Source organism: Microtus pennsylvanicus, chromosome 1, assembly GCF_037038515.1.
Source record: "Microtus pennsylvanicus isolate mMicPen1 chromosome 1, mMicPen1.hap1, whole genome shotgun sequence".
NCBI lineage: Eukaryota > Metazoa > Chordata > Mammalia > Rodentia > Cricetidae > Microtus > Microtus pennsylvanicus.
In genome coordinates, this window is record NC_134579.1 from 36988226 (window position 1) to 37002933 (window position 14708).

At 35.7% G+C, this 14708-nt stretch overlaps 1 protein-coding gene and 1 pseudogene across 1 annotated transcript; one reads left to right on the plus strand and one right to left on the minus strand.

Annotated features, from left to right (window-relative positions):
• Positions 1–4670: 4670 nt before the first annotated feature.
• LOC142838927 (olfactory receptor 4C16-like) lies at positions 4671–5603 on the minus strand. Its single transcript, XM_075954647.1, has one exon. It carries the CDS (start codon positions 5601–5603, stop codon positions 4671–4673), a length of 933 nt encoding a protein of 310 aa, XP_075810762.1.
• Positions 5604–11605: 6002 nt separating this feature from the next.
• LOC142845957 (ATP synthase peripheral stalk subunit b, mitochondrial pseudogene) lies at positions 11606–13813 on the plus strand (annotated as a pseudogene).
• Positions 13814–14708: the final 895 nt, after the last annotated feature.

Here is a 14708-nt window from a genome sequence, read left to right on the forward strand (position 1 = left end):
TAGGAAGTGCCTTGGACATTCCCCAAAGCAATGTGCCTTACCTTCTCTGTAGAGTAGATAGGAGGCGGGGTGGGGAGTAAGTGGAGGAATGGGAGGAGGGGAGGGAGTTGGAACTGGATTTGGTATGTAAAATGAAAAAAGATAGTTTGCTTTCTTAAAAAAAATAAAATAAAACAAAAGAGGAGGAAGAGAGATGAAGTGAGGCACCCAAGGCCAGAAGCCAGGTAGACACCAGTCAGCAGACATAAGAAGCAGTAAAAGTAAAATAGACAAAGGAAAGAAAAGTAAAAAAAAAATCCTGATGCAAAGGGTAGATAAAAAGTAACAGGTTAATTTAAGTTAAAAGAGCTAGCCAGAATGAGCCTAAGCTAAGCCAAGTATTCAATTCTAGTAAGTCTCTGAGTTATGATTTGAGACATGACCATTGGCCCAAAAGAAAAAGTCCGGTACAACAACCATTTACAACTTTAGTTCCAAGGTATCCAATTTTCTCTTTTGTTGTTTGTGAACACCAAGCACATACATGCTGCAAAGACACACATGAAACCTACACTCATAATATAAATGAAAAGGATGCATTCACATTCAATATGCAATATTTTGCTTTTATTTTTTCTCATATATTATATATTAGTTGCAGTTTCTCTTCCATCCTTTCTTCTCAGTCCCTCTTCCTACCTTCCTCTCCTCCAGATCCACATTTCATCCATTTCCCTTCAGAAAAGAGCAGGCCTTTCAGGGATATTAACCAAACAAGATATATTGTGTTGCATTAAGTGTATGCAAATACCCTGAAGGCTGGATGGAGGCAACACATTAGGATGAAAAAGATCCCCAAAACAGGTAAGAGCTTATCTGCTTTCCACTGTTAGATGTTCACATATCATAAAGCTACACAATCACAACATTTATGCAGAGAACCGAGGTCAGAGCCATGCAGGCTCCCTGATGGTTCATTCTCTTTCAGTCCCTATGAACCTGGCCAGGTTAGTTGATTCTGTGAGTTTTCTTATGGTGTCCCTGACCCCTCTGGCTCTTATAATCCCTCCTCATCCTCTTGCAGAGGATTCTTCCAGCTCCTTCTAATGTTTGACTGTGGGTCTCTGCATCTGCTCCCATCAGTTGCTAAATGAACCCTTCGTAAGAATGATTTTGGTAGGCTCCTGTCTATTAGAAGAACTGAGTATCATTGGGAATTGTTTCATTGATTTTTTTTCCCAGTTGTGTTTGGTTCTATCCTAGGTCTCTTGGCTATCCATCCTCTGGTCCCTGTCCCTCCAGTAAGCATCTTGCATGGGCTCCCTCTCTTGGTATGGATCTCTATCAGTAACAGTCATTGGTTTGCCACTCCACAAGTTCTATGCCACATTTTGAGGGTAGGACAAATTGTAAGTTGATGGTTTTATGGCTGAAGTGTTGTCACATTCTTCCACTGGGAGCTTTTTCTGGTAAGAAATCCTGGCCAGTTAAGGCTCTGTAACACCCATTACTAGAAGTCTTAGCTATTGCCCCCTAATATACTCCAAAAATTTTGGAAAATAAAGAGGAAATGGACAATTTTCTTGATAGATACCAGCTGCCAAAGTTAAATAAGAATCAAATAATTTATAGACCTGTAGCTCCCAAGAAAATAGAAGCAGTCAGTAAGACTCCCAACCAGAAGAAGCCTAGGACCAGATGGTTTCAGTGTAGAATTCTATCAGAAGAGCTAATATCAATACTACTTAAATTGTTCCACACAATACTACTGGAAAGAATATTGTCAAATTATATTATGAGGCTACAGTTACCTTGATACAGAAATTATACAAAGATACAACCAAGAAGGGTAATTATATACCACTCTTCCTCATGAACATTGATGCAAAAAAGACTAAAAAAATACTGGCAAACTAGATTAAAGAACACACAAACAAATCATCACTATGTTCAAGGAGCCCTCATCCTAGAGAGCAGAGATGGTCCAACATATGAAAATCTGTCAATGTAATCCACCATCTTAACAAACTGAAATAAAAAAAAACACATAATCATCTCATTAGATGCTGAAAAACCATTTATCAAAGTCCAACACCCTTTCATGATAAAAGTCTTGGAGAGATCAGAGATAAAATGAGCATACCTTAACATAATAAAAAGCAATATACAGGAAACCAACAGTCATTATCAAATTAAATGTAGAGAAACTCACAGCAACTCCACTAAAATCAGGAAAAGACAAGCCTGGACACTCTCTCCATAGCTATTAAATATAGTACTTAAAGTTCTAGTTAGAGCAATAAGACAATTCTCTTTTCTTTTTTTCTTTCTGGACTTCAAAACATTTTTTAGATAAACATTTAAAGTTTTATGTCTTTCAGTCTTCCATACTTTATATCTCTTTTATAAATTCCTTCTTTGAATTTGTTAACAAAGTTACAGCTGTAAGTATGCCTATCTATAACTTCATAAGAGGAACTTTTCTTAAGAAACAGAAGTTGCCAAATATTATTCTGTCAACTGGAATTTAGAACTGAAAATGCTGGAATAATAGAGTCACAGTATGGTTATTACATAATGACAACATTTTTTAACATTGATGGGACACTGAAACTCACAGAATGTAAAAGAAGTGATGTACACTACACATACCAGTATTGGAGACTCTCTTAATTTCTACTAACACTCTCAAAATATGATTATACTTTGAGATAAAGAAATTATAAGGCAGGTCTATATCTCTGTTAGAGAGTCCATTGTTGTGGGAGCTACGGGGCTGTATTCCACCACCCAGCTCCCGCCACCGGCTAGCTTTACCTGAAATAACAACACACAAATTGTATTCATTTAAACACTGCTTGGCCCATAATATCTAGCCTCTTCTTGGCTAACTCTCGCACCTGGACTAGCCCATTTCTAATAATGTGTGTAGCACCCCAAGGTGCGCTTACTGGGAAGATTCTAGCCTACATCCATCCTGGGTCGGAGTTCATTGCATCTGCCCTGGAGAGGGCCTCTTAGCTCACTTCCTCTTCCTCCCAGCATTCTGTTCTGTTTACTCCTCCCACCTATGTTTTAACCTATGAGGGCCAAGCAGTTTCTTTATTATAATTAACCAATAACCTTCCTCCATCAGTCCATGACCTACCTGCATGAGCAAGGACCAACATTTAATCTCAAGGATTCAAAAAATAAATAAAAGGAATATACAATAAAACAAAGAAATTTTATGATTTTTGATATAAGAAAGTTGATAAAAATTTTGCTATACAATTTACTGGATTATAAAAGTATGGAAATCTTAAGTAAAAAAATAATCCTTCTTTAAGTATTCTATGAATAAAAACACAAAAAAATCATTGACGTTAGACATATTATAAGCATTAATAATGTTCAGTTTTGTAAATTAATTATAATAATTTAATACTGTTCTCTAATATAAAAATATTATCCAAAGGTCTGGTTTCCTTTGCTAATATTTTTTTCTGGATTTGATTAAAAATTAACTAAAATAATTTATATTTTCTAAATTAAACTTCTGTTTCAAAACCTGAAATATTTCTTTGAGTCTTCTTGTTTTTATTTAATCTGCTAATATATCCAAATACCCTACATTGAAGTGACTTTTCTCTTGGTGCTAGCCTGTATAGACTTCGCTACCTTAAACTACTACAAATATGCTGCAATAAATCTTACGCTTCACAATAAATAACATACTATACATAGTATGTCCAAGAGAAATTTTAGTAGTTAAAATAAAATAAATCCAGTCAGAAGAAGGGAATAAGGGTTACAAAGGAATCATTGTGACTGCAACCCCAACATTGAGAGCAGAGCATCAGAGATTCTGAAAAATGATTTTTTGTCTGTGTGTCCTGTTAGTCTTCTAGAACAATTAAATAAACACATGATAAGAGTTTTGAGTCAATCCCCAAATAGAATAGGGATTCCTTCAAGTCAACGCATTTCACCTGTACTCACACTTGCTACAATTATTTGAATCTGGCATAATTTCACCTATACTCACAATTGCTATAATTATTTGAACAGCATAATTTCTTCAGTCCAGAAAAGAAGTTAAGTTGTTGATAAGACCAAAATTCTTCATAAAAAGTAAGTCACTAGAACATATGCATATACATATACACACATGCTTGCAATAGCAAATATTGGGGAAAGAAAGAGGTTACAATTTTGAAGTAGAGCAGGTATTTATATATGAGTGGGTTTTGAGAGAGGAAAAATAAGGGAGAACTACTGTAATTGTATTAAATCTCACAAACAAAATACAAAAAGAAATAAGTATTTGTAAGAGGTTAAACCTTATCAGGCTTTGAATAGAAAATGTGATTACATAGATACATAAAAATTAGGAGAAAATTTCAGAAATCAACAGAAAGAAGGTAGAAAATTCCAAAAAAATGGCCACAAATGTTGTTGGGACAGAAAGACTAGAAAGGCAGAGACACAGTAATACACACGTACAAAGAAAAAGTTTTTATATTTTTGTATATTTCATTCTTTATCCCTCTATATAAAATTGACTCAAAAACATATTTCACCTTGTTGCTTTAATATACAAGCTTATAAACCTACACCCTAAGAAACTGATATACTAAACTAATAATATAAATTGTATTTACTGACTTATTATGTAATGCTAGCTATGAAAAAAGATTGATGACCTCCTATTATTTTCTATCATCTGAGACAAGTTTCTTCTTCCATAACATTTTCATGGCATTTTTCACCTCTGCATTTCTCAGTGTGTAAATCAGAGGGTTAAGCAAAGGTGTCCCAATTGAATAAAATATAGTTATCATCTTGTCCATAGGAAATGTGGTTGCAGGTCGTGTGTATATAAATATGCAAGGTCCAAAGAAAAGGATGACCACAATGATGTGGGAGATGCAGGTGGATAGAGCTTTTCTCCTCCCTTCAGCACTGTGGTTTCTTAGGGAATGCAAGATGATGACATAAGAGACCATCAACATGAGGAAACTCACTGTACAAATGGCCCCACTGTTGGACACCAGGAGAAGGTTGATCATATATGTGTCTGTACATGCAAGTTTCAACAGTGGCTGCAAGTCACAGAAAAAGTGATCAATCTCATTGGGACCACAGAAGGGTAAACTCAAGGCTAGACATATTTGAACTAATGAATGCACACAGGATCCCACCCAGGCTATGACCACCAATATCCCACAGACCCGGTGGCTCATGATTGTCATATAATGCAGAGGCTTACAGATGGCCACATAGCGGTCAACAGCCATGAGGATGAGGATGAAGATCTCCAGGCAGCCAAAGAAATGGAAAGTAAACACTTGTATTATGCACTCACTGAAAGGGATAGACGCCTCCTTCAGCAAGGAATCCACAATCGTTCTAGGGGCTATGGTTGTAGAGAAGCAGGTGTCAGACAAGGATAAGTAGAACAAGAAGAAGTACATGGGACTCCCAAGGTTCTGACTTGTCTTGATGGTAGCGATAATCAGCAAGTTACCCAATAATGTCCCCATATAAAAGAGCAAAAACACAGCAAATAGGATTTTCTTTCTAAATGGATCCTGTGTCAAACCAAGTAGAATAAACTCAGTCACGTTGTTATTCAGCCACATTGTTTCATTAGTGATCAGAAGTGGTACATAAGAAATTCTTTATCTGTAAAACAAAAAAGACACTTATTTTGAAGTTGGTGTGTAATTCTACATAGATTTTTTTGCAAAACTAAGTTATCCCCATTAATGATATTTTGTTATTTCTTTAATAAGTGATTCAACACTTCTTTCTAAATTTTAGTGATTATACATTTGGATTATTGAATGTGATGGTTTTCCATAGCAGTCTCTAAACGCAAATCCCTGCTATCAGAATTATGGTTAATTTAATAATTCAATGAATATAAATTTAGAATATGTTATCTATAGTATTTTGTCATTCACTAACTTCATTTTTCATTATAAATTAATATTAAATCGTATCACCAATTAAATATTTGACATATACTTGATTTTCTTGGGGTTTCATGAAATATGAAGATGCCTATCATTACAACACCATAAAGAATGACATATTTTTGACATATCATCATATATACTATTACAGATATGATTAAATATATAATATTTCAGCATTATAAAACAGCCTAAAATAAGATATTTCAGGTATTCCAGCCTAAAAATGAGGAAAATAAATATTTATAACTTCCAAATAATTTTAAAATACACTGTGATACTTATGTGATATATTCAATAGATCACAATAAATATTTTTTGGTAACAAGAAATATCATTACCATTACCTCTTTTAATTTTAACCATGCAAAGCCCTGTATTTGAGTAAATTAATATGGTGGGCGTTATTGTTCAATTGGCAAAATTTTTGTGACAACAGTTTTATTTTAGATTTATTTATTTAGATGTGTTTGAATCAGCTTACAGTGTACTGGAAAATACATGTAATCTTCTGTAGTTTTTATTATCTATTTATCTATAAACACTGTATTCTTGGAATGAGGAAGCAATACATTAGAAAAGGAAAGATGTTATTTTGCAGAATAGGAAATATAGTCAGTAAATGACCATTCATTTTTTTTTGCCTGCAAAAGTCAATATTTACAGATTTTAAAATACCACTTTTGGCAATAATCACTAACATGTAATATGATATTAGCATGTTTTTTGCTTTTAAGAACAGAGCCATTTTACCAATTATTTCTGATCAAAAATGAAATTGTAAGATATGTATAGTGAAGTAATACCAATGAAGTGGAATCTATTTATAAGCTATACAAAAAGACTATTTATCCCACTGTGCTCCTACCAATCCCACCACCATATTTTCTGTATGGTGTTGAAAGTTGTTAGTCAAAAAAAAAAGGGACAGACCAGACATGACAGACACAAAATTGTCATTACATGGATTTACTTTGCTCTCTTGCCAAATTTTATTCTCTATCAAAGACTTGAAATGTCTTCCCTTTCTATGAATCAAAATATTAATGGCAAAATGTCAGACAAAGTTACTTACCCATAGGTTCTGTGATCTTTGACAACTATCTTAGGCTGTAAGAAAACTGAATTGTTCTATTAATCATCAAATATTTTTTCCTTCCATTTTACATTTGACTTTGCTGTGACATGTTTGTACACTATTATAACATATGCTTTGTGGACAGGGCGATGGAAAAATGCATATGCTTCTTATATAAAACAGCGTTTTGTATTAATCCCATTACCGTTTTCATTTCTAGAATAAGCACATTAACCTCAAACACAACTCTGATTTCTTTCTTTAAGGAATCCAAAGGACTAGATTTAATGAACTTGGTAAAGTTTATAGTTTTGATTAAACATTTAGCCATTACTTTCATCAGTAGTCAAATACTTATCTTTCTTCATGGAACATATTCAATTTATAGTTATTATGACCATCTTGACATTTTAAGACTCAGTTTTAGAGACAATTAATGAAGTTTTTATTGATTGTTTTGTAACAAGGAAAATAATCTATGGTTTGTGAAAAAACTTTCCTCATAGGTTTTGTTGTACTAATGAAGATACTTGATTAATTGCAATTACTGAATGGTTCTTTTGTTTTCTTCCTTGAATAAATATGCAGAAAATCTATGCTTCCAATATATCATATTCCGTTATAACAAACTCAACATGTGCATATATGGATACCTAACAGTTTAAATTGAGCATTGTTCCTTTCTTCTTAAAAATGTAACACTTGTCTTATAGATGGAGACAGGGCTCAGTGGACAAAGTGGTTACTGAGTATGATGTTATGAATTTAAATCTCTACTATATAAAATGCTAGGCTTGGTAGAATGTACTCATAACCCAAGAGCAGAGTGCTCACAACCCAATAATTCTAGCCCAACTGAACTTCACAATATTTGAAACAACTGAAGAAAGCATCCCGATGCCTGCTTCTGACTTCCACACACAGGAAAACACATTCTCATGCACATGTGCACATACACACACCCACACCTCAAGTTTAGTATTTATCTGATTATTTTAGTGCTTTTCTAACTTTAAGTCATATTGAAATCATGAATTTATTGGGGTTTCCACCTATTATGTGTGGAGGGCAAGAAAATATTATCCTAATTTATTTTTTAAAAGCCCTAAGTAACTGATAAGTTCTAAGTAACTGATAAATTAACAAAATAAACTGTAACACAAGATGTTTTATTTTAAATTGTGGTGATATTACTGGGTCTCTGGCACCCACAAAATGAAAATTTTCAGAATCTTTTCATTGTGTTTTACGTAATCTTGCTAATTTCATATCCTAATACAAATATATTTTTTCTCAGTGTCTGTGCATAAAAATCTTATGTCCATTTCCCCACCAAAAATTGTTACATTTTCAGCAGGTTCTTAAAGAATAAGATTTTAAAATTCTGTTGCACTGGTCTGAAAACAGAGCAGTGCTGAAGGGAAACTGGGATGACTATAGGATGGGTATAAAAGATCAACACAGCAATAACTAGAAAATGGGTTGTTGTTGTGAGTGGAGGAAAGGAGCTCAATGAAAAGAAACCCAGGAAAGGTAGGAACAGAAGTGGGCTAGAATGTGTGATGACTCCTCCCATGGCTGGACGCTGCAATGCAGAGTCCATATGATAAGCATCAGTGCTTCTCCAAGTCCCTATTTTGCTAATTCAGCTATCCTGTTTGTCTCTCTTCTAGAAAAATGCTACACTCCCCTATTTTCATGAGGAAGTTAATATTATCACAGAAAATATAAAAATCTTTTCTTATACATAAAAATATATTATTTCTCTGGCGTTTCAATACTTCCTAAAGCCCAAATTAAAGAGTGATAATCTTCCCTCGGGGTAGAATGATACCTGAAAAAGCAGCTTTTCTAAGGACTTAATAAACATTTAAAAACTCTAACCTAGTTTTGACTTGCCAGATTCCTTAAATAGCATGAAATTATTATGTAGTTATTCTTCATTTCAAATATTACTAAGCAGAGGACAGGATCATCATGTTTGGGCACGAGTAAAACATAATAGCGTATTTTCAGTTAAAAAAAGAGTTACTAGGACAAACACGGAAGATAAAGGAAAATTTTCTGCCAAAATATTTTGATGGTTTTCTGTGCTCTATAGAATCTTCTCTCTACTATATTATATAATCATCTTTATATTTCTTTAATTCATGCTACTGATAAATGAGTTACATAATGTATATATATTATGTTTAGGGTCCTTATTTATATATTTGCTCTAAAATTCTCTGAGATACAGTCACTTATTTTACAGACTAAATCTCAGATGTGAGTGAGTTACAAATTGCAGTCTCATGATATCATTGAAGATACATGGGAAAAGCACAGTATTCTGCCCTAGCTTGTCAGTTGGAGATGGAAAAAATGGCATCATCCAGAAGGCTTAGCAAAGTCACTAGGATCTATTTGCCTTACTCTAGTTGTTAATAAGGCAACAGTCTTCTCTCAATTTCTGAGATCTATAGCTTCATAGTGATATCATATTTTATCCCACCACCTCAGAAGTAAAGTATTTGTGAATTATTCTTCACCATCCCATATCAATGAATTATCATCAAATTTAACATATGGAACACATTTTTTTCTTCTCACTATAATGTTTTTTCACATACTTGGTGTTTATATAAAGTTTTTGTCAACATTAAAGAATGTCTTCATCCAAATATTTGGATTTCATTTGATTTAGTAAGTGTTTAAAGTTTGGGGTTATTTTTATTTATTTCTTGCTCATAGGATGTCAGAATGATGCAGATTAAACATGGACATGTATTAAAATATATTTAATTAACCTACTATAATGAGAGGCTGACCCCCAAAAGTAAAACCTCTCACTTACCAGTTGGTAGGCTCAGGAAGTTAACATCATTGTCTGTCTGTCCACTGCCTTTTGAAGGCAGATTTTCCATAGGGAAAAAGAAATTTATTGTTGCATCCCAGAGGGAATTTTTTGACAATAATGCTATAATGTATCAATAATCCAAAATAAATTATTCCCTAAAGTTATCATTATTTTACAAATGAGACTTGTATGATATTATGAGTTCAACTATGAGCTCTTAGCTCATTCACCGTAATCCTCATCTCACCTGAGAACCAGATGGAAATGAAAGCATGGGATTAGAAGCTTCAGACAAACTCAACCATTCTCACACACATGCACACATGCATACACTTGTTCATGCAGACACACACACACACACACACACACACACACACACACACACACTACAAGTACATGATGAAGAAGATAGCTGAAAATAGGAAAAAATAATTTTATTAGTGAAAGAATAAATGGGTAGTGGAAGAATATTACTGCTCCCACCAGTGCCTTAAGCTACTAAACAGAGTATTAGCAGATACGTCTTCAAGCTCTTATAATATAATGTGTTATATTTTCTCTGTTTTTTATTTTATGTTTTCTTTAAATTTTGTACAATGTTTGTTTGACCATGTTTTCCCCTCCATAAACTCCTTTCAGATCTTGGTCAATTCTATACCCTGCTAATGTCATATTCTGTTTCTCTCTCCCTCTCAACTGCGACCTGGGCCAGAGCAGACCTAAGACAGCAAACTCCATAGGAACAGGTACAGGGGAGCAACTACTGAGCAAGTGAGCCAGAGCCAGAAACTGCTGAGGGTCTGGACGTGTATCTGGGACCTTCACGGGGGTATACCTAAGCCAGGACCCCTGTGGGTCTGAGCATGAGGCAAGGACCTCCGAGGAACTAGGTCTAAGCCAGGGCCTCCATAGGGCATGAATCTTTGACCACCAAGGGAGTAGGCAGAAACTAGAGCTCTCTGTGGGTCCTATTGTGAGTCTGGGACCTCTGAAGGAGTAAACCTGCACCAGGTCATCTGCAGGTCTGGGTGCACCTGAGCCTGGAACTCCAAGGGAGTAGACAGAAGCCAGAGTCCTTTGCAGGACCAACCCCAAGCCAGGAACCTCTGCAGGAACAGATCCAGGCCAGGGACATTTACAGAAACAGGTTCGAGCCAACAATGTAGGATACGGCAGGCCTGGTACAGCAAAGTCCAAGGAGAGGAGCAAATCCTGGGAGCGCCGAGTGACCCAAAGTTGTAACTAGAACCATGGAACTTACTGTACCACGAGGAACAACCATCTGACCCTTGGATTCACTGGCATATAGAAGATTAATCAATAGAATCCCAGACAGACCCAACCAAACCTATTAGAGGAAAAGATGAATAGAAAGGGTAAGAACACACAAAACACCACAAAGAGCAACATGATACCAGTAAAACCTAAAGACCCTAAAACAGCAAGACTTGAACAACCAAATATAGATGAAGCTGAAGAAAATGAGATTAAAAAAATAACTTCACGAGAATGTTTAAAACTCTTAAAGAGGAAATGAGAAATTTCCTCAAAGAAATGGAGGAAAAGACAAACAAAATATTGGAAGACATCAGCAAATCCCTTAAAGAAAACCAAGAAAAAGCAATCAAACATATGAAAGAAACTATTCAAGACCTGAAAACTAAAATAGAGATAATAAAGAAAACACAAGCCAATGGAATTATAGAAACAGAAATCATGAGAAAATGATCAGGAACCACAAACGCAAGCATGAACAGCAGAATATTGTTCATCAGAGATGGAGGAGAGTATCTCAAATACTGAAGATACAATAGAGAAAATAGACTCATCAGTTAAAGAAAACACTAAATCTAACAAAAGCTTAATTCAAAATATAGAGGAAATATAGGACACCGTGAAAAGGCCAAGCTTAAGAATAATAGGCATAGAAGAAGGAGAAGTTCAACTCAAAAGCACATTTAACAAAATCATAGGAAAAAACCTTCCAAACCTAAAGAAAAATATGCTGATGAAGATACAAGAAGCTTACAGAACACCAAATAGACTGAATCAAAAAAAGTCCCCTTGCCACAAAATAATCATATCACTAAACATACAGAGTAAAGAAAGGAAACATACAGAGCAAAGGAAAAAGGCCAAATAACATGTAAAGGCAGACATATCAGAATTACACCTGACTTCATTGGAGACAATGAAATCCAGAAGGTCATGGTCAAGCATTATGCAGACATTAAGAGACCACAGATGCCAACCTAGGCTACTATACTCAGCAAAACTTTCAATCACCGTAGAAGGACAAAATAAGATATTCCATGACAAAACCAGATTTAACCAATACCTAACCACAAACCCAGCCCTAAACAAAATACTAGAAGGAAAACTCTAACACAAGGAAGTTGTCTACATCAACACAAACATGGACAATTGATGGTCTCAAAGAAGGGGAAAATGTACAAATTAACATCACCAACATTGAAAACTAAATTAACAGGAGATAGTAATCACTGGTCATTAATATCCCTTAATATAAATGGACTCAACTCACCTATAAAAAGGCACAGGCAGCCCCTGACAGTCTCCGGTCGGGGTCACAGGGACGTGAAGTCCGCTGCCTGGACCTTTGCAGACCGTACTGTCTGGGGTGGTACTTTCTGCTGCCACCGCAGCAGCCCCGTGTCTGAAGAACGCGGCTGTACTGGGACCAGGGATAGTACAGACGACAAGGGTCTTTCATACAGGACAGCAACGTCTCGCCCCTGTACCACCTCTTCCTGAATATGGAGGAAAAGTGAAGGCGTAAGTCACAAACAATGCCACACCAATTTGGAATTATGATTAATAGGGTGATATTTATTTAAAGGGGAAAAAACTTACAGATCACAGTCCCAAACAACAGCCCTCTGCGCAACCAGGAAGGGAGTCTAGTCGCAGCCTGCAGAGCAGGAAGTGAAGAGAGAGAGGAGAGGGAAGTGGCCGCTTTTTTAAAGGGAGAGAGACCACGCCCCAATGGGCTGGTATCTCAGCAGCTATTGGTTGGAGGAGTGGGAGGACCTCCCGCAACAGAAAAGTACGTCTTGGGCTGATTCCCGAAGAATTTTTCCAGTTCCTTTACCCTAAAACTGGTGTAACAGGACCCTACATGCTTGGAACTGGGCTTAGCTTGTATTTTCTGTCCAAAGAAATATATGTGATTACCCCAGAGACCTTCTCTACCATAACTGTGGTAGGGTTGATTGTCTATGTGATTAAGAAATATGGTGCTTCTATTGGAGAATTTCCTGAAAAACTTAAATAGGAAAAAATTGCTCAACTAGAAGAAGTAAAGCAAGCAACCATCAAACAAATCCAGGATGCAACTGAATTGGAGAAGGCACAGCAGGCACTGGTTCAGACGTGCCACTACCTCTTAGATGTTCAGAGGAATAATATTGCCTTGGCCTTGGAAGTCACCTACCAGGAACGGCTCCATAGAGCATATAAGGAGGTAAAGAATTGCCTGGACTACCATATTTCTGTACAGAACATGATGCATCGCAAGGAGCAAGATCACATGATAGACTGGGTGGAAAAGAATGTGGTGCAGAGCATTTCTGCACAGCAGGAAAAGGAGACCATTGCCAAGTGCATCTCAGATCTAAAGCTGCTTGCTAAGAAAGCTCCAGCTCAGCCAGTTATGTGAATGTAGCTATCTCAGTTGAGATGGCCAGAGAGAAACTGGAAGTAGTCTGTGTGAAGAACTCTTCCTGTATTGCTGTCTATTGAAATCACAGTGTTCCTTTCCTGAGAAATGATCTAGATTCATTTATTTAGTGACTTAACCCTATTGGCCAGTTCGGGTATTTCTGATCCTTGTTGTGTATCTGGAGTTGACTGAAGATCACTTTTGAGTAAGTAACTTGCAGTAACTTGCTGCCTGACTAAAATTACCAAGTTATAGTTTAAAGTTGTAATTAGTTATACCATCTGGCAATAAAATGACATTTGAAACAAAAAAAAGGCACAGGCTAACAGATTGGATACAAAAAGAGAATCCATTCTTTTTCTGCATACAAGAAACACACCTCAACCTCAAGAACATCACCTCCGAGTAAATAGTTGGGAAAAGATATTCCAATCAAATGGACCTAAGAAACAAGTGGGTATAACTATTCTAATATCTAAGAAAATAGACTTCAGACTAAATCAATCAAAAAGAAGACAAAGAAGGATATTTCATATTAGTCACAGGAAAAATGCATCAAGAGGAAATCTCAATAATGAACATCTATGCCTCCCAAACAAGAGCACCCTCATATGTAAAAGACACTTTTCAAGCTTAAATCATACATTAAACCCCACACACTAATTGTGGGAGACTTCAACATTTCACTCTCACCACTGGACTAGTCAGTCAGACAAAAAATGCACAGAGAAATAAGATAACTAACAGATGTTATGACTCAAATGGACTTAACAGACATCTATAGGATATTCCATCAAAACAGAAAAGAATAAACCTTTTTCTCAGCCCCTCATGAAACCTTCTCAAAAATTGACCCCATGCTCAGTAACAAAACAAGCCTCAACAAATACAAAAAATGGAATAACCCCATGTACTTTATCGGATCACCATAATTTAAAACTAGAACTCAACATCAATAGTAACTCCAGAAAACCCACAAACACATGGACATTAAACAATGCTCACCTGAATCATCAATGGGTCAAGGAAGATATAATGGGAGAAATTAAAGACTTCCTAAAAATTCAATGAAAATGACCACAAAACATACCTCAATTTATGGGACACAATGAAAGCAGTGTTAAGAGGAAAGTTCATAGCTCTAAATGCCTACATAAAGAAACTGGAAAA

What these genes read in the sequence shown, in the direction of transcription:
- LOC142838927 (XM_075954647.1), bottom strand. Translation starts at nt 5,603, where the DNA reads ATGTGGCTGAATAACAACGTGACTGAGTTTATTCTACTTGGTTTGACA.